Source organism: Pristis pectinata, chromosome 16, assembly GCF_009764475.1.
Source record: "Pristis pectinata isolate sPriPec2 chromosome 16, sPriPec2.1.pri, whole genome shotgun sequence".
NCBI classification, from domain to species: domain Eukaryota; kingdom Metazoa; phylum Chordata; class Chondrichthyes; order Rhinopristiformes; family Pristidae; genus Pristis; species Pristis pectinata.
The window spans coordinates 7634719-7659159 of record NC_067420.1 but is presented as its reverse complement, the minus strand read 5'-3'; the positions used below and the strand labels follow the sequence as shown (position 1 = coordinate 7659159).

At 41.7% G+C, this 24441-nt stretch overlaps 1 protein-coding gene and 1 pseudogene across 2 annotated transcripts; one reads left to right on the top strand and one right to left on the bottom strand.

Moving 5' to 3' along the window:
- Window positions 1–795: 795 nt before the first annotated feature.
- LOC127579015 (tubulin beta chain-like) lies at window positions 796–9151 on the bottom strand (annotated as a pseudogene).
- A 3214-nt stretch (window positions 9152–12365) lies between these two features.
- On the top strand, window positions 12366–24216 carry pdrg1 (p53 and DNA-damage regulated 1). Of its 2 annotated transcripts, XM_052031457.1 has the most exons (6): window positions 12381–12497; window positions 14804–14967; window positions 16090–16163; window positions 18674–18748; window positions 21176–21256; window positions 23841–24216. In XM_052031457.1, the coding sequence occupies exons 3-6, from the start codon at window positions 16103–16105 to the stop codon at window positions 23921–23923; spliced, it is 300 nt and encodes a 99-aa protein (XP_051887417.1). In that variant the 5' UTR covers window positions 12381–12497; window positions 14804–14967; window positions 16090–16102; the 3' UTR covers window positions 23924–24216. The 2 variants fall into 2 exon arrangements, with proteins under 2 accessions (XP_051887416.1, XP_051887417.1); XM_052031456.1 differs by lacking the exon at window positions 14804–14967 and having other exon boundaries at window positions 12366–12497.
- Window positions 24217–24441: the final 225 nt, after the last annotated feature.

The window sequence follows — 24441 nt, the reverse complement described above, 5'->3', positions numbered from 1 at the left end:
CATGTAAAAGAACAAAATGACATACAATTAATTGAATTTCCTGCCTGCAGCCAACTGCCCATGTTCACACTGACCAACATGGTAAGTATAAACTTACCTTCTGTGGATCTGTCACCTGCCCAATCAAAGGTGTCCTGAACATCTTAAGTGAAGCCTTACATAGCAGTAGGGCCATGCACACAGTAACGCTGCCACACAGGGTGAGGGGAGGTGCAGTTAATAAGCAGAACAAGCCCTGCCTATAAAATTACTGAAAATAAACTGCCAGCTAAGCCACTTCCCCTGGCTTAATCAACTATTAAACTTGTCAACATTCAAAAACTATTAAAAAGTAAATTATTAATAAGATATAAAAATCTAGAACTCATAAAAGCAATTAAAAATGCAACTTAATTGATCAAGAGATGAAAATTATATATTACTTTTGCCCCTCACTTTTCATGCTGTTCATGTGCTTGGTGCATTGCCACAAATTTGTGCTCTGCCACTGAATATCATGAAGTGTCCTTTTGGAGTGTAGTTAACAAAAAGCTGGCTAAGATCAGTGAAGTCATTTAGGTCTTTTGTGTTTCTGTGCATGTAGGGAGGAATCCTGAACATTTTTGTTTTCTTTTCCTGGGATATATAAGGGGTTTTATAAATCCAGATTCTCATCTGCTGCAAAATATCACAATGCAATCCTATCTCTTGCACTTCCTCATCCTCCCTCCATTTAGCCTGAGACTTGGCAAAAGGTAATGTGTGGTTGCAGTATTCTGCTGTAGGCAGTTATTGGAGGAAATAAAAACAGGAAGAAAGCGTTTTACTGATTTATTAGCATGGCAGAAAGACAAAGTTAGATTTGCATGCAATACAGAAAATGACCACAGATGCAAAAAGAGCCATGTATACCTGCTGAGGCTCAGCAGTTCTTGGAAGTGGAAGTCACCTTTCTTGGGCCCGTTTCTGCATCTCAGTCAACGCAACACTACCAGTCCGCAATACTCACTACTGAACAGTCCATGGTACTACACTTCGAGGGAAAGTTACGTCCATTAAATAGTTTCTTTATAAAAAAACTCTAAAGCCCGAGTGCCCCAGTTTAGTATTCTCACTTATCTCAGAAGAAAAAATGATATTTAAAAAAATTCTGCAAGAGTTCTTTCTTTTAAAAAAATGCCTCAATCTTTCCTCATAACAAGTATTGGGCAGAGCTCACCCTGACCTCCTTCCAGTTGACAACATTGTTCCCACTTTTGGGAAGTTGTTTTACTGAAAGGTAAAATCTGAAAGAGTGCATAAGGCTATAATGTTGGCACCAAAACTGAAAAGGTAAATTTTGTATTAAAAAACATACATGTAATACCCTAAAATCCATTACAAGTAAAAAAAAACAAATCAAGATAGCTTCAGCAGTGTATCGGGCCAGTTCATAAAGGAGGCAATACTTTTTGAAAAGTCTTGGTTTAATAATTTAGCATAATGGGGCAATGCTGATTTAGAACTACAAACCAGGTTAAATCACACGCGCACACATAAACACACATACGATCTTCAAAGGAGATCCCATTTTCACAGTACTGTCAGTATCACAGCATCTTGATTAAAAGGTTGGCAAATTACGCAGAATTCAACACCGATTCAGAAAAATGACTTGCTGTTGCAACTTCTTAAAGATTCCTATGCATTTATGCTTCATCATTTTCTCCTTCTTCCTCTTCAAACTCTTCCTGCTCATCTGCAGTGGCATCCTGGTACTGTTGGTACTCAGATACCAGGTCATTCATGTTGCTCTCAGCCTCAGTGAACTCCATCTCATCCATCCCCTCGCCAGTGTACCAGTGCAAGAAGGCCTTCCTGCGGAACATGGCAGTGAACTGATCCGAAATGCGCTTGAACAACTCCTGGATGGCGGTGCTGTTGCCAATGAAGGTTGAGGACATCTTGAGGTTTCTTGGCGGGATGTCACAGACAGCTGTTTTAACGTTGTTGGGAATCCACTCCACAAAGTAGCTGCTATTCTTGTTCTGGACATTGAGCATCTGCTCATCCACTTCCTTCATGGACATTCGGCCTCGGAATATGGCAGCAACAGTCAAGTAACGTCCATGCCTTGGGTCACAGGCTGCCATCATGTTTTTAGCATCAAACATTTGCTGAGTAAGCTCTGGCACTGTCAGCGCTCTGTAATTCTGGCTACCACGGCTGGTAAGTGGGGCAAAGCCTGGCATAAAGAAGTGTAGCCGAGGGAAGGGCACCATATTAACTGCTAGCTTGCGAAGGTCAGCATTGAGTTGTCCAGGGAAGCGAAGGCAGGTGGTGACTCCACTCATAGTGGCAGAAACCAGTGATTGAGATCTCCATAAGTGGGCGTGGTCAACTTCATGGTACGAAAGCAGATATCATAAGGGCTTCATTGTCAATGCAGTATGTCTCATCTGTATTTTCCACCAGCTGGTGCACAGACAGGTAGCATTGTATGGTTCCACTACTGTGTCTGAAACTTTAGGTGAGGGCATGACGCTGAGGTGTTTCATGATACGGTCAGGATATTCTTCACGGATCTTGCTGATGAGGAGGGTGCCCATTCCAGAGCCAGTGCCACCACCCAGAGAGTGAGTGAGTTGGAATCCCTGTAAACAGTCACAGCTTTCAGACTCCTTCCTCACAGCATCAAGTACTGCATCTACCAGTTCAGCTCCCTCTGTGTAATGACCCTTGGCCCAGTTATTTCCAGCACCACTTTGACCTGGAGAAAACAAAATCTCATACCTTAGAAAACATTTGACTTGCAAATGTGCTCCAAAGCTAGATTACACAAAACCACAATATTATTAGTTCTGTCTGAGAACCCAATTGGTGGAAAACTACTGAATTTTAGAAAGTGGCATTGCCCCCAAATGGACACGATACTGCAGAAAATCCAACACATATTGATTCAACAATGTTGGAAAATGGATAACAAAATGAGAGTAATTTGAGGAACAGAAAATTTTATTAGGCAGAATACTAGTGCTTTGAATGAAGATTCAATTTGAATATGACTTCTTCTACAGGAAGGTCTTTACATATAATAATTTGTGTTTTATACACCTTTGCTCTTTTTCAATGCAACATACATGCCTATTAAAAAAACTGCATCCCTGCAGTATACCTCTGCTGAAAGAGCCAGCAGTTCAAGACCTTGACTGTTAAAAACAGTGCCAAGTAAGTATTTCTGTCCCCTTGTTTTCTTCTCTCGCCTACTCCTGAAGGAACCATGGTGTGGCTTCATAGGTACTAGCTGTCACTTCTGGAAGTTGAAAAGACCACATCCCAAAAACAAAAGACCTTGAGAGTAAATGATATCCTTGTTTAAATCTTAAAACATGGGTGGTGAAGAGCGAATCCACAATCTCACTCTCCACATCTGGGAAGAGGAGAATACACCAGGGATTTCTGATGCTGCAATTGTGACCATCTTCAAGAAGGAGACAGGTTCGGCTGTGGTTAGACTAGCCTTTCCTACCTTAGGAAACTCATCACCAGGGTTCTCCTGAACCATCTCTCTCTCAGTGGCTAAAGAGCTGCTCCCTGAATTGCTGTGTGGATTCCATCAAAAGGCACTACAGTGGTCATGATCTCCATGGCACAACTACAAAAAAAATATGCATGGAGCCACACCAGCCATGATAAATGGCTGTTTTTCAACCTCACTAAAGCACATTCTCCTCAAATTCGGCAGCACAGAAATTTGTCTTCATTTTACATTTGCTCCATGACTGCCTGCAAGCCATGATACTAGTCAACAGGTCTACAAGAGAACCATTCTCAGTGAAGACTGATGTAAAACAAGGCTGTGTCATTTTCCCCAAACTTTTCTCACTATTTTTCACCACAATGTTGTATCCCAATTCCAACAAACTTCCTGTGGGACTGGAGCTAATCTTCACAACTTACTTGACTACAACTTACAGTGACTACACTCCCGAACCAAGGTCAGTAACTGAACTGCAACATTCAGGAATTTGCCTGCTTCTGCACACAATCAAAAGCCATGCTCCAAGCCATCTCAACTCATTCACTGAAGCAGATGAGTATTGGCATTACACTCAACAAGACACAAAGGTCCTCTACCAACCTGACCCACTGTATAACACTTCCCTCTGACATTAAAGGTTCATGACAGGATGCTGGAAAAGGTGGACCACTTCTCATTGCCTCGGCGATGACTTTTGTTGATGATGAAATTCACTGTTGCTTTTGATTGACTGACATAGACTACTTGAAGACTAAGGCCGCAGACCTGGGACAAAACTTGTGATCTACAAGGCAGCAGTAATCCCTGCCCTGTATATTTCTGAGAACTGGACTACCTACAGCAAGTACCTCAAGGAACTTGAAATGTACCACCGATACTGTTTCTGCAAGATACTTCAAATTCACTAGAAGGATGTGAACAAAATCAGTGTCCTCTCCCAGGTCAAGATCCTAAGCACTGAGACCCTAATTACAACTCATTGATTACATTGGACAGGGTACATTATCTGCATGCCCAATAGCAGACTCCAGAGTCAAACACAACCATTCTTGGGGGAAGAGATTATCAAGCAGACAGAAAAAAAGATTCAAGGATGTGCACAAAGCTTCCTTGAAGAATGCAATATCCTCACCAATTCCTGGGAATCTCTGGCCCATGAATGCCTAGGAGAGGAGGAACATTCAGAATGGTACTTAGAACCACAAATCCATACATCAGAAGCACAGAGAAGCCCTGTGCAAGCATTGCCTCACAAACTACCCACCCGCCTTGCCATCTGAGGAATCGTTTGCAGTTCCCACATTGACTTCATCAACTACCTCAGAACCCACTAAACCAGAAAGGAGGCAAGTCATCTTCAATTTTGAGGGACTGCTTAAGAAAAAAAGTTCCCTATTAATTCCTCACATGAAGGACCATTCTTCCAGTCCAAGATCAGGAAACATTGGCAGACACAATAAATCCTTGCCAAGTATCCTCCAAATGCACACAATTCCAAAAGAACTCAGTTGTGAAGGAGGAGGGGGTGTTAGCCTACCCATTTTTCCCCTTCTTTACCTCAGGCGCTTCCAAGGTTAGCGGACCAAATTCCGACATGAATCAGTGCTTATACCTGCTAAACCTAATCTGCTCAAGTCTACAGAATAAACCTTCTGTTTATACATTTAAAAGACATTATTGTACCCCTACCAAATACAAAGTTATCTGGTCTAAATATCTGTCCATATGGCCCAGATCTGACAGAATCCATGGTACCAGGTTCCAAGTCCACCAGAATCGCACGGGGAACATATTTGTCTCCTAGAAAAGGACCAAACAACAGTAATATTAGATTAAAAACAGATTTGAAGTTCTGGAAAGTTAAATACAAAAATAAAGCAGCCTTCTATGGGAAGAGTAGAGACATATTTGAATGAATAGTCTTGGATTGTTCCAAGAAAATTTCAGCATAGATTCCTAGGTTGTACAGTGGACAGTAGGCTATCCAGAGGCATAGACATCATCAGATCTTTTAAGCTGCAATAATTCCTTACCAGCTGCTTCATTGTAGTATACATTGATCCTTTCCAGGTGTATGTCACTACCTCCACAAGCGCTTCCAGAAGGATCAATTCCATGTTCATCACTGATCACTTCCCAAAACTACAGATACAGATCAAATTCATTCACAAATTAGATTTTTCATCTTGCTGGAATGCACGCTTTAAATTGACAAATCCCGATGCTGATCAAGAAAGTACCCACAAATCCAGTCTACTCATGTATACTCACCCAACAAAAATCTATAAATCTGCCTTGAAAGTGTCAGTTGATCCAGGATTCAGATTTCCACTAAACATTGTGTAAGAAAAAAACCTGATTCCTGATTTTGCAGCTGAATCGTCCCCATATTCTGGATTACCCATTAAGAGAAAATAGTTTCTCTGTAAGTTTTAAGGCTGAATACTGTGGTGTGACACCGATCCACATAATTATTTCCCCACAATGCCAAAAGATGTTTTCCAAATGTCAATTTGCAGGAGTAAATTTTATATATTTCTCTACACTGAGCACTGCTTTCCCATGATGGGCATATAACGGATACAATTGATAATGGAAAATCTCAAGGGCTGCTAAGCTTTACACCCAAATTTTTGGGGAAGGTTTCCAAACCAAAGTTTATATTTTTACTTTATAATTGCAAGAGGATCATAGGGGAAAAAAAATCAAAGATTGAGACTGAAATATGATGACTAATAAAGGCATGCGCTTTAGACCTTTTAAAATTGGGGCAACTCCATTTAAAAAGCAAAGAACCCAGATGGGAAAAGTTAGATTTCCAAGTGATGTAAATAATACCAAAAAAAGCTTAAATAATTTACTAACCACCACTGGAAACCACCTGGATATTCAATATAGGCAGCATGCATAGATCACTTGTGGCACTGATGAAATGCCTCTTAACATAAGTTTCTGTAAATGAATCCCACCAGCATCACTATGCCAACGATCTTTGTGGGGTGAGAGTATGAGTTTTATCGAATTCCAGAATGACATCACTTAAGATCTCATTTCAGACTCCCCCAAACTAATTTCAAGCAGGTGCCTTACTACAGTTCAGCTGCTGCCAAATGCAAAGTGTATGGTGGTGAGTTCTTTAAATGATTCAATTCCAGAACATCCTTGATCAAGAAAAGCAATGCACTGCCACCTAGCTGTACAGCAATATAAAACAGATTGGAGTATGGATCGTTTTACCCTCATTTGTACGTGGGACCAACATTTACAGTATATTGTTGGGATTCCGCATGGCTTTGCTTCTGGAAAGTCAATATAAAGTGAATTTCACTCAAAGTGCAGCTGTGAAGCAGAGGTATATCCTGGTGCTGTTGACAGAAGTGTGCAAATGTAGACATAGTGTGATTCATTGTGATGTTTCAATAATAAGTATATGATGCAGGATCTTGACCTGAAACGTCGACCATCCCTTTGTCTTCACAGATTTTCTCGACTTGCTAGAGTCTTCCTGCACTTTATTTTTTGCTTAATATACACAGCAACTGGTTTTAGAGTTAATTCATGTACGACATGGGCGCCATTATTGCAAGACTAGAGGTGAAGTATCATCCCTATTGACACGGGCAACTAAATGACCTTGAGTGGAGAGAGGGGTTTGCCATTAAACAACCTGTGTCGTGAAAATGTTAATCTTAGGCTCCTAATTAGAAAGAAACATCTACAAATTATTGTGAAGCATTTACTTTACCTAATGACCAGTTTACCAGTATCTTCACAGAATGAAGCAGCTGCTATCCAACTATTAGTTTAGCCAAAATGAACATTTCAGTGAGTCATATTCACCACTTCATGAGGATTTAAGTTAAATTTATTAAACGTTGCTCAGTTGGGGTCCCTCAGCAAACGTTGACCTAGTCTAAATAAATCATCTTTAACCCTAATTTGCCGAAGTTAGCGATGAAGATGGCACCATTACCGATTTTTTTTAAAAATGCAACAAAATAATTAAACCAGCAAATGCAGAATTGTTGAAGGACTGGCTGCAGATTTCCGAAGAACTGGCAGATAGTGTCTGATACAAGTCGCAAGCTTTGCGTTGTAGCACGTTGAGGCAGCAGTGCCTCAGACTAATAGCCCACGGCTCTGGACAATACAGCCGTTACTCGCCTGCAAGTTTTCGAAGTGCCTCAGACATGCTGGGTGCAGGCAGGACCGATCTCAAGCGGCGAGCATCAAGGGCGAAGGACATTATGGGCGGGGCGAGCAGTATGTGAACCGTATGATGGTCGAAGTGTTTAACCACACCTTCCAGCTGAGCTGAATGGCTTTTGGCACAATGGGGAAAACTGCATCTGGGTCACACAGGGCTGCATCAAAACCCGATCAGAATGGATTTCTCGGAGGATCGCTGAGTCCCCACATGGACGTCATGAAACACCCAACTCAATCCAAACCTTGTAGGTGTCAAGACGGCACCAACCCTGCATTTCTGTTAGAGTTTCTGTGGAGGTTTTACAACACGGGAACAGATCGGGAGAGGGCAAGCGAGTGGGGAATGCAAAGGGGCTCATAGGAAGTAAATTCATACGCTGGGGGCATAATTCGAACTGGAAGACTGCAGGGGTGGGTGAGCCCTGACTAACCCAAACCAACCCCTTTAAGACGGAAGAGTGTCGAACAGCCGGCCGGGAAAAGATCCACGAATCCGCAATCCTGGAAAACAGAATGAATTCGGAAATAATGTTGCACAGGGGAAAGATAAACAGACATTGTTCGTAATCCGAGCTGGCCGCCTGCACAAAGCTTTCCTCAGAGTCTGCTCCTTAATTCAGGGACATAACGCTTCAGATACCCGAGGAATCTGGAGCCAATAGCACCCGTGGCTACCGGAATCTGTATTTTTTTTTAAAAAAATTGAATCCCTTCGAGTTTACTTCAAATTGAGTCAAGGTTTGGTTCCTAGGGTGTGTGTTGGATTTTGGTCGAAATTACACCGGATCTTCTTCTGTCGAATTCTGGCATCTAGACAAAGGAACTGGGAGGGAGGAGTACAAAGCTGTCACCAGCATGGGCGCATGTCCAGCTGCCCTCCGTCAGCCCCAGTTAACAATACGCACGATTTTCCCCACTTTGCATTTAATTCCCTTTAACCAAAACCTCAGAGACAATAGCTGGAATTAAAAATGTACCGCGTGGTATCTCGCTCGCCAGACTGCATCTGACAGAATCAAATTCCTACGTTTCAAAGAATTGGGAAAGGGTGTGGTTTAATTTTCTTTGAGAGAGAAATCCGGCATCCGTAACGTTTTATGAGTTATAACCTCAGTGTATCTTCGGACTGATAGAAATGATCGGCGTCGTGTATTTATACAAACATAAATTACACTCGTGTAGCTCATGGTAGGTTGCCTACCTTGGCTCCGATCTGGTTCCCGCATTGTCCAGCCTGGATGTGCAGAATTTCCCTCATTGTTGTAGCGTTTCCTTCTTTGTGGGAGATGCTGCAAGTTGGGTCAAGGAAAAATGAAGATTATTGTCTCTGCGAATACTACTGGCTAATACTGTGCGTTTGCGGACAGCTACAACGCTCGGTTTGCTTTAAGTGTAATTACAGTAAGACTTGCCCAAAGAACTGATCCGCAGCTACCGTCTCACACTACCAGAGTGCGTTTTCCGCTCACTACTTTTATGAAGCGTCCAAACCCAGTGCACTGTGGGAGATAGAGTCGCCTCCCACATCCATGAATTGAATGAGGGACGTAAAGCCCGTACAACATGAATTTATGATCCTGCCCCTCAGACTAGCAACCAGTCTGAGGTGGAGATATAAGAGTTTTGTCAAATTGTCGAGTGTTGTTACTGAAGGATAGTGACTATACAGAGAGGCAAGAACAAGCCTGAAGAATGGAGGTGTTTATGGCAAAAGAAACATATTTTAAGAAGTGTCATGTGGTACATTATGGTAGGAAGAATAAAGAAACTTCTTTTAATACCAGAGATGGGATGGCGGTGGAAATGCACAAATTAATAAAAGTAGTTCTTTTTTTTTGCTTCAATAAAAGTGGTGAGGTACGTTAAGGCCACAAAATAGGGATAGAATTGGAAAGCAGGGAAGTTCAGATGAACCTTATTGAATTTTGGCTCGACAGCAAAGAGAACTGTGCGGACCTAGTGTGGGCAAATTAGATCAGTGTAGATGGGTAAAAAGGTTGGCATGGACGTGGTGGGCTGAAGGGTCTGTTTCTGTGCTGTACAATTCTATGACCGTTGCAATGTGGTTTGATGCTTTATAAAGGTAGTTAAAGGTGTGCTTTGGTAGTTTGAGCCGGTAGCTACAGATCAGTGTTTTCTGCTGGAGGAAAGTTACTCTTAAAAGCAGTAAAGTGAAGGACATTCTGAAATAAAACAATATCCTGAAACATTCTGCAGATCAGGTGGCATCTGTGGAGAGAGAGAGACTGGGAAAGGTTAGAGATGCAAACAAGTTCAATTTGCTGAGAAAATGAGGAGAGGAGGAGACAACAGTAGGGGTTCTGGGTCAGGATGAAGAACAGAACAGATTGAAGAGTGATCTGATAGGTCTCCAGGAATTATAAAAGTGTTCGATAGGGTAGACTTGGAGAATATAGAACATAGAACAGTAAAGCACAGGAACAGGCCCTTCGGCCCACAATGTTGTGCCAAACCAATTACATTAGTAATAAAATGCCCAACTAAACTAATCCCTTCTGCCTACACAATATCCACATCCTACCATCTCTCTCACATTCATGTGCCCTATCTAAGAGCTTCTTGAACGCCCCTATCGTATTTGCCTCCACCGCCACTCCAGGCAGCACATTCCAGGCACCCACCACTCTCTGTGTAAAAACTTGCCCTGCACATCTCCTTTGAACTTACCCCCTATCACCTTAAATGCATGCCCTCTGGTATTAGACATTTCAACCCCGGGGAAAAGATACTGGCTGTCTATCTATGTGTCTCATAATCTTATAAACCTCTATCAGATCTCCCCTCATCCTCCGCTGCTCCAGAGAGAACAACCCAAGTTTGTCCAACCTATCCTCATACACGTGCCCTGTAATCCAGGCAGCATCTTGGTAGACCTATTCTGCACCCTCTCTAAAGACTCGACATCCTTCCTATAATGGGGACGACCAGAACTGAATGCAATACTCCAGATGTGGCCTAACTAAAGTTTTATAAAGCTGCAGCATAACTTCCTGACTCTTGAACTCAAATGCTACAATTTGCAGGGGAGACTAGAATGGGCAATAAATATGTTATTCATTAATAAAAACTTAGACAGACAGTAGTTGAAACGTGAAATAAGAATGTACTAAAAAGGATATAGTTGCCATTGAGGAAATGCAGTGAAGATTCACTATGCCTGCTGAATGTTTCCAGCATTTTCAGTTTTTAATGTCACTGTATTGGTTCCAGGGATGTCAGATTTGCTCCATGAGGTGAGGTTGAGTCAACTAGGCCTGCAGTCTTTTGAGTTTAGAAAAAATAGGTGTGATTTTATTGAGACTTACAAAATTCTATAAGGTCATGCCAGGGAGGAAGTTTTCCCCAGCTGGAGTCTAGAACCAGGGGCTAGAAACCAAGGGGAAAGTCACTTAGGACTGAGTTGAGGAGAGATTTCTTCACACAGAAGGTGGTAAATTCTTTGGAATTCTATATCCTGGAGCACTGTAGAGGGTGAGTCATTGAGTTTATTCAGAACAGATATCAATAGATTTCTGGATGTTATGGGGATCAAAGGATATGCAGATAGTGCAGGAAAACTGCATTGAGATGGAAAATCAGCCATAGTCCTGATGAATGTAATTGGCCTTTGTAAATTGCCCGAGTGCATAGGTGAGGGATAGAATCTGGGAGAGGAATGTGGCAGTATAAAAATGGGATTAGCGTAGGGTTGGTATAAATGGTCAGCATGGACTCAGTGGGCCAAAGGGTTTGTTTTTGTGCTGTATGACTCTGTGGCCAGGGGATCAACTCCTGCTCCTAATTCTGAAGTTCCTAATGGAATACAATCACGAAGAAGGCATACCAGTGGCTCTACTTCGTTAGGAGTTTGAGGAGCTTTGGTTTGTCACCAAGGACTCTTACAAATTTCTATAGATGTACGGTGGAGAGTATCCTGACTGGTTGCATCACAGCGTGGTGTGGAGTCTCCAATGCACAGGATTGCAAGAGGCTGCAGAGGGTTATAGACTCAGCCAGCTCCATCACGGACATAACCCTCCCCACCATTGAGGACATCTTCAAGAGGCAGTGCCTCAAGAAGGCAGCATCCATCATTAAAGACCCTCGCCATCTGGGACATGTCCTCTTCTTGTTACTACCATCGGGGAGGAGGTACAGGAGCCTGAAGACCCACACCATGATTCAGGAACAGCTTCTTCCCCTGCGCCATCAGATTTCTGAACGATCCATGAACCCACGAACACTACCTCATTATTTCCTTTTGTTTTGCACTATTTATTTATTTTTGTAATTTATAGATGTTTATGTCTTTGCACTGTACTGCTGCCGCAAAACAACAAATTTCACATCATATGTCAGTGAGAATAATTCTGATTCTGAATGGGCGAGCACAAGGCTATACAGAAGCTAGCTAAATATGAAAAGAGGAAAGAAAGGCATGGCAATTGGATGAAGAAGGGTGTGTGTGTGAGAGAAAGAGAGAGAGGGTGACAAATTTAGGAAGCATGGACCAATTAGGCCTAACGATTTGCTATTGGGCTCCATGGACTACAACTCCCAGAATGCAGCTTCAGCTAGGGGCGGGACCACGTTTGATTGACGTAACTCTAACCAACCACACGGGCACAAAGGATCCTCCGGCCAATGAAATGGAGCGGAGCGACTGAGTGACCATCGCCTCGCAGATCGTTAGCCCGCAGTCAAAATGGCGCGGGAGTCGGAGGTGGTGATAGATTACCTGACCGAGGTGGAGCTGCTGGCAGAGAACGTGATAGCGGATAAGCAGCAGGTAACCGGGGCAACTCCTCCGAGTTTCGGGTTCACTGGGAGCACCCGGGCTGGTGGCGTGCAGTGCGCCTGCGCTGCTCCTGGTGATTGACAGGGGGCGGGAGGTAGGTCCTGGTAATGCGGCAACCCGGGCAGGGCCAGTCAGTGGCAGCGTGCAGCCCGTCCCGGGCACAGGCGCCTGGGTTGGCTGCAGGCTGCAGGCTGCAGGCTGCAAAGCTCCTTGCATTGTTGAGCTCAGGCTACGAAGAGCCGCATATCTTTCTGCTGTCCTATGCTATAAATTATCCGAACCTGTCGTAGCCGGCTCCTGGAGTGTGGACTGGGAACAAAAAGATTTATGTATTCTGTTTTTGACCAAGTTTTTAATATCTCGCACAAATCTTAGCAGTATATACAAGAGTCCTTTGCGTTCGTAAATTGTTTCGGGTGGAATACGTCAGAGTGCAAGTGTTTCTTGGGGATAAGCAGAATGTACTACCATAATGCTTTGTTTGACATTTCCATTTATTAATATTTTATTGATCATGTACAAGAACACAGCCAAACCTGATCATTAATACTTATTTTAAGCCAGATTCCTAGCCGCACATTGATTCCAAAATCTAGAGTCTCAGGAACAGGTCGGTGACTCAGTTATTACCTCATCTGACCTCCAGCCATGTAAATGCCTGGCTTCCTGCTGGGTCTGCTCATCATTGTCTTTGTGCGTTGAAGCCTCAGCTCCGTGGCTTGACCACAACAATTAATAGACTGATGCTCCAGTGAATTACAGAGAGGTTCTACGCTGTTGGAAGTATTGCCTCTCAGAGAAGATGTAAAATTGAGACCCTGTCCCACTCTTGCATGAATGCAAAAAGGTCTTGTGAAGATACTTCAAAGAACTGGGATGGATGGAAAGAAATCCCTGGCCAAATTTTTTCAATTAACTTTGCCAAAACAAATTACTTGGCTATTATCACAATGCTTCTGGATGCTTGCCTATGGGAAATGCAGCAAGTAAAAGCAATGTTACAGTGGTAGTTGTGCTTCCGAGGTACCTCATTGGCTGTAGAGGATTCCAGGACAACCAAAAAGGGATGCAAAATTGCTATATAAAAACAAATTTTAAATTGATAGAAGCAACTCATTTGTCATAGGTTTAAAAAATAACCTGTTGGTGGAACTCAGCGGGTCGAGCAGCATTAATAGGGGGAAAGAAATGGCCAACATCACAGAGACCCTGCATTAGGACTGAGTGTGTAGAGGGAGGACAGCCATTATAGAGAGGGAGGGTTGAGGCAGGGGCTGGTAGGTAATAGGTGGACCTAGGTAGAGTGAAGGATAATGGGCAAACGGAGAAACCACAGAGGGAGCAGGGAGAGAGAGACTTGCAGAACTCCCATCAAATGGAGGAGAAAAACTTATTCAAAACCAGCATGCCTTGAGGGGACCTCACAGTGGACTCTCCAATTATCATAAGTGATTCTCAAGAATGCCCTTTCTAAAACCCTCCATCTTGCTGCTTCCCCCAATGTTAAAGGCTTTTTTTTCCCAACCAGGGCCTTAATAACTTCCCCCTTTGTCTTCTAGCCCCAATAAGCCATTTATCTTATTTAGTAGAAGCCGAGGACTACCGTGGTAATGATTTAGTTAAGAGAAAGTTAAATCCGGCACTTCAATATATTATCAGTAGATTAAAGCATAAATTACTTGTACAAAGATGGCAATAATTAGGCCCAACCTATTTATAAAATGGCAGTGATTATATCTACTATTTGAACAATTATGACGTTAACAATTGGGGAAATGAGGCATCATAAATATCCAATAGTTGGCAGTAACTATGCCCTCTGTTGAAATTAGGGAGAAGCAGCAGAATGGAGGGATAGAGGATTAGGAAGAACATACTAGAGCATCATCTATGTCAACTGATTTGCTTCTACCATTTTTTTATACTGTTTTTATATCGCACCTTCTCATCTCCTTTTGGTTGTCCCAGTGTGAACAATGGCAAATGGCACTGTTGTACAATAAAACTTCCTTTGGTTGTTTGATCCCAGTTAGTTCTAGGTCTTTTGAGTCTGACCGAATCAGTCCCTCCTTCCCAATGCAATAAAGGGTGGTCTCCATCAGATCCTTCTGCCAACAGATTGCAGTATATCCAACTGCATTCCAGTAGGTATCACTACATTCCCAGATATCAATTAGTACTGAATTTGGAATTACTAAAGTCTTGGGCTTCACTACACTACTCTCTTCTGGCATACCATGTTTATACATTTTTAACTCCGTAGTTCCTGTTGGTATTTTTTGTTTGTTTTGGATCAGTTGCAGGTTTGTACAATGTATCTTTGACTTTCTCTGTCCGATTGTGGAGAAAGTTCTTTATGCCTCACATCTACTGCAGAAGGGTTGCTATTTTTGGTCAGAATTGACTTCCAACTCCATGAGTCATGGAATAACCCACTGAAAAACTCAGGCCATTTCTACAGGTTAGTTACCGTGCATGTAAACCGATCTCATTTCACACATCCCTTTTTCCAGGAGCTCTGGAAGAAATTTACTATGCCACTACAATGTTCAAATTGTGTACAGACCTAACACTAATCAACTATAAAGTTAATCTGTCTAGGAAACACGGACAGTCTGTTTCTTCAGTCTACAAATTGCTTGCCTTGAGCATTTTGTTTTGCCAAAACCTGCTGGTACATCAAATTTTTGCTAAATCTGCTCACCGTCCTCCTTGAGCTGTTTGCGTATCTTTCTGTCCCAAGTTTGTGAACAAACTCTAATGTTAAAGCTGATTCTAAACTGTAAGTATCCCACAACATTCTTATATCCATATGTGCTCTCTTACCCTCAGCTTCACTAGAGCCATGTATCTGGCTTATCTTTTGTTTCAGAAGATTACATCTTTGTTTCCCAGTCTAACTGTGTCTCTATTTCACTACCTTGATCTTCTACAGCTTCATATCATGATCAACTGAGCCCACTGCCAGTGCACCACATGCTCTTCAACATATCAGTTGAAGCTGTGGTCACTTACCCTCCTCATTTATAGTTAAAACAATCGCCATTTACCTTTAGTGAGGTTATCCATGCCCTCTTGCAGCCATTTTTAAAATACTTTTTTTAAGTCGATGTCTGTCATATACTCACAGAATCATAGAGAGATAAAACATGAAACACCGAGTCCATGGAAACCATCAACACTCATTTACACTAATCCTACATTAATCCTATTTTTATTTTCTCCACATTTTCATCAACTCCCCCAAATTCTACCATTTACCTACACACCAGGGGCAATTTACAGTGACCAATTAAGCTACCAACCTGCACTGACAGGATGGTAGAAGGTGAATGATAAGGACCTTAGCCTTTTATTTCAGCCTTGTGATTCCCATGCTCTGTGACAATTCAAATGATTGTTTCTCTTGTCTGTGAAGTTTGCAAAACCCACATGATTTAATGTTCAACATTGAAGTGGGAAATTCCAAGTATTTATTTTATTTTTAACAATATTTTCTTTTTGAATTATCCATATTAAGATCCTTTGTACTTGAGGTATCAGAGTTGTGGTTGAACATGTTCTTACATCTGCTGAATTTCAGATCATTAGTCTGGATGGAGAAGAATCGGAACCGTGAAGCACTGAGGGCATTGCAAAATAGCAACAGCCAATCAGGTATGAATACCTCTGGCAACTATAAATAATGGTTGGAAACTGCAGGAAGATGTAGAAACCTTGGTCAATGGGCAGAAAATGCCAAATGGAATTTAACCCAGAGAACCGTCAGGCAGTGCAGTTTCGAGAGGAGTAACAAGGCAGGGGAATAGCCAGTGAACGAGGGATAAAGAGAGGAGTGGAACAACAAATGGACCTTGGAGTATATGCCCACAGATCATTTGAAGATCACATTGGTGGGTCAACAGGATAATTAAAAAGACATGCAGGGCATTTATTCCTATAATATGAGGTTCTGATAGAACTATATAACATAACTATAGAGGTTATGCTAGGAAGGCAGAGTTCTATAGCTGGTAGAGCTGCTGCCTCACAAGCACCAGAGATCCGCGTTCAATCCTGACGTAGAGTGATGTCTACGTGGAGTTTGCATGACTGCATGGGTTTCTTCTGTGTGCTGCAGTTTCCTCCTACATTCCAAAAACGTGAGGTTTAATTGGCCACCATAAATTGCCCCTGTTGTGCAAGTGAGTGGTAGAATCTGGGGGGAAGTTATGAAAATGTGGGGAGAATAAGAAAATGGGATTATTGTAGGATTAGTGTAAGTGAGTGGTTGGTGCAGACTCTGATGGGCTGAAGGGCCTTTTTCTGTGCTGTATGTCTCTGTCTCTATGAAGGCAACACTAGTTAGGCTGCGCAAAACTGTGCTGATGCTACTATCACTAGTAGTTCTCCATCAACACATACAAAATGCTGGAAGAACTCAGCAGGTCAGGCGACATCTATGGAGGGAAATAAACAGATGACATTTCGGGTCAAGATCCTTCATCAAGAAGGTTCTCCATCACATGGAATTGTAGAGCAATACATGTAGTTTAATATTTCAAGTCAGGTGGTAATTTTATTGTCTGCATATCAAACATCAATATTTGATAGAATAGGCCAGAAATGATGCTACCTGTTCACTTCCTGGGTGATACCCAGAGTCCCTCTGCCGGGGGCATATCAGACTATGCCTCCTCTAGAGTGTTGACTTCTGTCTGTACTTTGCATGTTTCCTGGTGCTGATGCTGCAAAACTGCCTCTGCTTTTAAACCCAAGAGTGAATGAATCTGGAAGCTACTGTCTTGTCAATTCCTGAGCCATCAACAGATGATTACCACCCCACTTGTTTCACTGTTACTCAGTTAGAACTGCAGCTCCTTACTGCAAAAGAACGATGCCAATCTTGGGCACCTCAACTGTTTTGGGCAAACTAACACTTCACATGAAAGCAGTTGGCTTCTGCATTATCATGTCCAACACCCAACAGATCCTAACTCGGAGAGCGCCTGATAGCATTATCATTTTCTTGTAACAGTATTCCTTAGGTTTAAATTTTTTGTTGTTTGCAACAGAGGTGGTAAACATCATCAGGCAATAGACATCATTGCCATACCCTAATCAACATTATTATCCTCTGAACAGATGGAGGCAGTTTACCATGGTTTTGCTGTGTCTTTGGAAAAGGTTATCCTTTGGTTCTATGTTCCAGCCCTTTCCTGTTCGTGAAATGTTGACTGTTTTCCCTCTCTCTCCAGCTGCTGGCTGACTTGCTGAGTTTTCCAGTGTTTGTTATTTTGTTTTCCTTGTGTTGCTTCTGGTTCTTTTGCCTGGCAACTAAAATCTGTTTCTTCTCATTGAATGACCCTTTTGCCCTCCGAAACCACTGATCAGGATTCTGAACACCTCTTTCAAATCTCTTAACCTCCTCGGGTTTAAGGAGAACAACCACCTTTTCTCTTTTTAGCGGGATTGCCCAGAAAGTTTGTTGTAACACTTTAAAGCATTTTTGTAATTGAAAATTGTTTCTAGGGTCCAATGTAATGATGCCTACTTCCATTTATTCCTGAACTGCAAGTCGGCATTTCAAATTGTGAGTCATACTTGCTCTCAGTGAGATTTCTGTGTCAGTCTTTCCTGGGATGTCCTTCACTGTATTGTGGGGCAACTTGGATTAAATTATTCCTGGAGTTACCATCAATGGTCATTTCCCCTTAGATAACTGAAGCAGGTCTGAGGAGCTGAATAGTGGCAGCCAGCTTCTGAAGATTCATCAGTTAACAGAAGAAATAGGTTTTTAATTCCAGTATTCTCTTTCTCTTAAGCATGTGTCAGCATGCTAATCAACTCTGAAGGGGTCAAACCAATATCGTTCACAATGTGCAGTTCCAACAGGTGCCACTATATAACAGAGCAACAGGTCTGGCTGGACTTTGCCCCACTAGCTGGGGCAATAATGTTAGTTATGGCACATGAACTAATGTCATGGCTGTGATCTGCTAACTTACCAATGTCCAGCATTTGGGATATGCATCTTGCAGTGGCATGTTCTTCATTTGGAACCTGACCTCTGTTTCACATTTCTAGTTTTCAAAAAAAACCTTCTTGGGTTTGCACATCTGGTCATCAAAACTCATTGATCACATTAGTTGGTAACGGGTTGCTTTTTTATTATTATATTTCTTCAGATAATGTGATGGTTTGTTTTGGAAACATGTTTATCAAATTCCCCAAGTCTAGGACGAAGGACATGATTCAAAAAGGTAAGTGTTGTACACAGTTTAAGTGGCATCTGCATTTATAATGTGAGCTAAAGACAACAATGTAAATGATAATGTAATACAAACCCAGGTGTTTATTATGAATTGTAGAGTGAGAAGGGGGGGAGAAAAATCCCAATCTAGGAAGGCATGAAAGTAAAGCTCTAATAGAGAGATTTGGGTTAGATTCCATGTAGCATTTTGCTTTGCTTTAGCAATGGTATTCAAAGTACAATTTTTACATCTCTGCTGTACTAATTATCCAGTCACATTTTATCTCCTTTGTTCTTTGAGAAGGTAATACAATTCGGTTTCTGCCTTTGCCATCCAAAACCAGGAGAAGGGCTTGTGCTAGTACCATGTGCCTGGGGGTGGACAGGATTGTAAGACTCTGAATTATTTCAGCATTTTATTTCTATAACAGTATCAGCCCTGTTCTGTGGAATTTCTCACAGTAATGATTGGAAATCCATAAATCTAGGAAAAGATGAGAACTCTTACAAACTGTAATGTGGGAAAATGAGATTTTCCATTTCAGTGCACAAAGCAAAAAAGCAGAGTATTTTTTAAATGGTAAGAGACTGGGCAATGTTGATGTTCAAAGGGGTCTAGGTGACCTTCTACACAAGTCACTAAAAGCCAGCATGAAGTTACAGGAAGGAGGGCAAATGATGTGTTGGCTATTATAACAAGAGAGGTAAAGTTGTCTTACTGTGGTTATGCTGAGACCACCTAGATGACTGTAGAGTTTTGGTCTCCTCACCTAAAAAGGGTGACCTTGCTATAGAGAGAATGCAGCAAAGATTCATTAGACAGTTCCAAGGAATGATGGTTTTGCCATATGAAGAGAGTAAGTAGACTAGGCCTGTATCCCTTTAGAGTTTAGAAGAATGAGTTTGATGGAAACTTGCAAAATCTTTGCAGGACTCAACAAGCTGAATGCAGGAAGGATGTTTCCTCCCTGCTAAAAAGTCTAGAACCAGGGACCACAGCCTTAGAAAAAGGGGTAGGCCATTTAGCACTGAGACAAGGAGAAATTTGTTCATTCAGTGGTGAATCTTTGGAGGGGAACTGGTGGCTTAGCCACTGAGTTAGCTGAAAACTGAGATCAATAGATTTCTGGATTTTGAGGGACATGGGGATAGTGCACGGAAATGGTGCCGAGGTAGAAGACCAGCCATGATCTTGATGTATGGCAGAGCAGGCTCGAAGGGTCAAGTGGGCCACTCCTGCTGCTAGTTTTTGTATTCTCGGGTAACCTCCCCTATCTGGTTGCAAAATTGCCATTCTTAATGAAAGCAACAGGTTTGTCTGCTATGACAATGGAAGGTCATCAGTGGACTGACTTGTTAAGGTAGAGAACATATGGACACTTGGCTTTTCCATAACAAAATACATGTGGGGTGTTGTGATTGTGATCTTAGTCACCAGGGAGACACTGAAGCTGATGATATAAAAGTCTGACAAGCAGACGTTCTCCTAGAGATCCTCACGGTAGAGTCTCCCAAACTCAAAGTACATCACATTTTTATACCCTTAAGATCATAGGTAACAGCAGGTGATTCAATACAATTTCAATAGCTACAATGTTATCGTTTACCTCAATATTTTGAGTCTGATAATGCTTCCTTTGAGTTACATATCTACAATAGGAGACACCTCTGAATGTTCAAACGCCTTTGCTGGGACAAAGTAATTCACGAGGATGGTCTAAAAACCCCCGAAGACAGAGAACCCAGACACCCAGAATTATGCTGTGAGGTCTGACTCTCTGAGTACACAAATATCCCAACTACTGAATGATCAAATATGCCTGTGACCGTGTTTAATGAAGTGACAATATCAGTCTGGTCTGCAAGCTTCCTTGAGCTTGGACACAATGGTGCAAAATAACTTGGCTGTAGTTGCCTGGTTTGATATAGGCCAGTTAACATAAGCCCATTGTCTTGTGTTTGGCTGATGCAGACGAGAATGTCTCATGGTCACTTCACTTTGCAAACCGTATCTCTTGAGCAGCCAGTCCTCTGCTGTTTACAGAGCTGTCCTTTTAGCATCCAACTGATTACTGCTTGCAAGTTACATTTAAGAACTGAAGACTGGTTCTTGTTTGAATTAATATCTGCTATATTCACATAATTCCATAACTCCTGAATCCCTAACAAGGGGGAGGAAAACTTTACAAGGAATGTGGAAGGAGGCTTTACTTGGACATGCACACTGTCAAGAGACCTGTTGGACTAGGTGACTTGCTCCTGTTGTACATTGTATGCAGTAGTTGTAGTGGGTGATTTGGTGCACAAGGTGTAGAACTCTGGAATTTTTGTCTAATAAACCTCTAAGCCACATTTTGTAAACTTCAGTTACACAAATTATTATTTGCTAATTAAAACTTCCTTGATTTAACCCCAATATAACTTGTTTTTTTTTCAGATCAAGAGCAGTTGGATGAAGAAATATGTAAGCTTTGTAATCAGTTGAAAGTGAAAGTTAATCGTTTAAATGAAGCACAAGGTGATTTTAAAAAAAAAAATCAATTCCTTTATAATTGTCATATATAGGTAGGGTCGACCTAGACTGCATGTGGCCTTAATTAATCATTTCAAACTTGTAAAACGTGCTGATTCTAAGTCAGGAGGAAAGTAGAATTAGGGGTCACTTTCTTTAAAAACAAAAAGTACAGGATCACCCATTTTAAACAGCAACAAGGTAAAATTATTTTCTCTTGATACATTGGAACTCTCTCCCACAGAGGACAGTGGAAGCAGAGTCTTCCTACACTTGAGGACAGGGGTAGAAACTCGATAATGAAAGAGGTGTTACATCACCACAGGTAGATGGGAATGCGGAGGTGAGGATACAATTAGATTGGCAATGACCTTGGAAGGTAGAACAGGCCTGAGGGGCTGAGTGACCGACTCCTGCTCCTTTTTTGTACGTAATTATAGACTTCTTATGGCACAAAAGGAGGCCATTTGGCCCATCAACTCTGCCAGCTCCCAACAGGGCCATGCCAGTTGTCCAGTTTTTCCCCTCCTTGTATTCCCCAAAGTCCTGTTTTGTCTCATGTGCTCATCAGTTCTGTTTTTTGTATTCTTTCTCCATTTATCTACACTAAGGGTAATTAACGGAAGCCAATTAGCCTAACCATATGCCTTTTGGATGTGGAAAGAAACCAGAGCACCTGGAGGGGAGGCTGGTTTCCGGGACGTGCTGAGCTGTGTCCACAATTCTCTGCAATTTCTTGCGGTCACAGACAGAACAGTTGCCATACCAAGCTGTGATGCATCTGGATAGGATGCTTTGTGTGGTGCATCAATTAAAAATTGTTGAGGGTCAAAGGGGATGTGCCAAACTTCTTTAGCCTCCTGAGGAAATAGAGGCACTGGTGAGCTTGCTTGGCCGTGGCATCTACGTGAGTTCCCCACACTTCATTGCAGTAGATGGTATGCAGTAGAAGTACTTGGTGTTTCTGAAGCATGTGATATCCAACTTTCTTCCAGCCTATGACTTTTGTCAAAGAAAACAAAGTAAATATTGCAGAGTTATTGTGTAAATTGATGCAATTTAGAAGATAGGGTTTCCCATATAACTGCTGTATGGAATTCAACAAAGGTTCTTGCATGGGAAAGACAATCCTCGACTACTGCCTTCTACCAACTCCAAGTGCAGCAATTTACAGCTGACCACATTGGAACTCTGGGGAGTCTCGGGAGCTGTTAATGGTTGCATGCAATAAGTACAGAATAGATTATGAGCAAAGTCCTCTCTTCCTCAGTTTCCTGGCCTTTTTATGCACTGCATACAAATGCTTCGCCCATTTGGGTAAGGGTCAGTTAACACTCCATATTCTGTATATTTTTAAGAAGAAAACTTTAAGAATTAAAATAATCTGTTGAACCTCACAACTTGTTAAATGAAATAAGTGATTAAATATCCCCAAGGTTCTTGCTTCTAAAACCCTTCCAGGCAGATTATTTCAAATACAACTTGGAGTACAGTATTTTTTTTTCCAATTTCTCCTTTATTTTTACTTTTTCATTGGATCAATTTTCCTGGTTTAATTTGAATGAATAAGTATCCAAAGATTACATTAATTAACTCTTCAGTATTTTATACCTTTCATAAAGTCCTTCCCGTAACCAGCTTTGTCCAGTTACCAACTGTGGTTGACCATTTTAAGTGAACTTCTATAATTTTTTTTCTGGAGGTATGATGAAATGCTGCTCCCATGCTTGGAATCCTTGTTTTTTTTAAAAAAAATTCTTGATTGGGAATGTCTTGCTCGTCCCTGGTCCCTCACCAATGTTGTTGATACGGTGACAAAAATTGATTATTGCATTCCAAGTGGAAGCTCATGGTGTATGGTCAGATTACAGTTTAATCACTGGGCATCTCGGTAGTGTAGCGGTTAGCGCGACGCTATTACAGTGCCAGCGATCGGGGTTCGATTCCCATTGCTGTCTGTAAGGAGTTTATACGTTCTCCCGTATCTGCGTGGGTTTCCTCCGGGTGCTCTGGTTCCCTCCCCAACATTCCAAAGACGTACGGGTAGGTTAATATGGGTTTAAAGTGGGTGGCGTGGACTCGTTGGGCCGGAAGGGCCTGTTACCACGTTGTAAATTTTTTTAAAAATCTCTTCTTGCCAACTACATTGGCTCCTAATCCAGCAAGACTTTATTTTAATTCAAATTCTCATTATCTGTGGTTTTTAAGTATTCTCATGGGCTTGCCCTTCATCTCTAACATTTTCCACTACTTTCTGAGCTTTGGCCTCTGTACTTCAGCATTTCCTTAATCTAACTCCTTTGAACAAACTTTAGGTCATTTGTCCAAGTATCCTGCGTGACTGTTGTACTTTTGGGGTGCTTTCCTTCACAAAAAAAAACATATGTGCAAATTGCTATACATTGCATTCCTAGTTGAAATCAATTGAACTGGCTAAGTTCTACTTGGCAAAGTGCAGTGTTTAACTGAGCCTTTGGAGATTCAAGTCATGTTTTATTTTGGTAATGCTTGTGGTTGTATTTAAGGGAGATGGGAAGAATGTGATTTATTCTTGTTAATGCTGATCCTCTTGACTTGATCCTCATCCTAGGAAAACCTGAACTTAAAGGATTCAATCTGACTCCTTTAACCCAAGAAGAAATGCAGGCCGTTACCAAGATCCTGAAAAACTGACAGTGCATGGTTGACATTGAGAATGGTGTTACACTGTGTGTTGGAGGGAACCATGGACAGCAGATGATGCAAGATGATATAAAGATGCTGACAGAGGTTGAGTTCAAAAATTCACTGCAATTGGCCCCATCAGGATTGTGACTTGGAAAATACTACAATTTGTAGCTGTTCATTTTTTTTTAACCAAATCTTGCTTGGAACCTGTACAAATATATTAACTTGCCACCATAGTTGACCACTTGTAATGTGAACTTTTAAAAATAAAAATATTCATCTATCTTTTTCTAAACAAACATTTTGCAGTTTTCATCTTTTAGCTGTGCTCTTGGCTGCATTGACACTTCAGTAGTTTGCCTTCCTGTTTTGTTTGTAAGTCTCTGATCCATGCAGATATGAAAGCTCCTGTGCATGGTCCACAGTCTGCATTGACCTTGTCCGTCTTGGTTAATAGCAGGGGTTTTTGTAATTTTGATCTTGATGTGACATCAGTGACAGTCTTGCTTTCTTTCACTATCTAT

Bases quoted from the DNA above. Each gene is read 5' to 3' on its own strand.
- pdrg1 (XM_052031456.1), top strand. From the start codon at position 16,103: ATGGAGAAGAATCGGAACCGTGAAGCACTGAGGGCATTGCAAAATAGC. The intron at 16,164-18,673 runs GTATGAATACCT...ATATTTCTTCAG, and splicing joins AAATAGCAACAGCCAATCAG to ATAATGTGATGGTTTGTTTT. The intron at 18,749-21,175 runs GTAAGTGTTGTA...TTTTTTTTTCAG, and splicing joins GAAGGACATGATTCAAAAAG to ATCAAGAGCAGTTGGATGAA.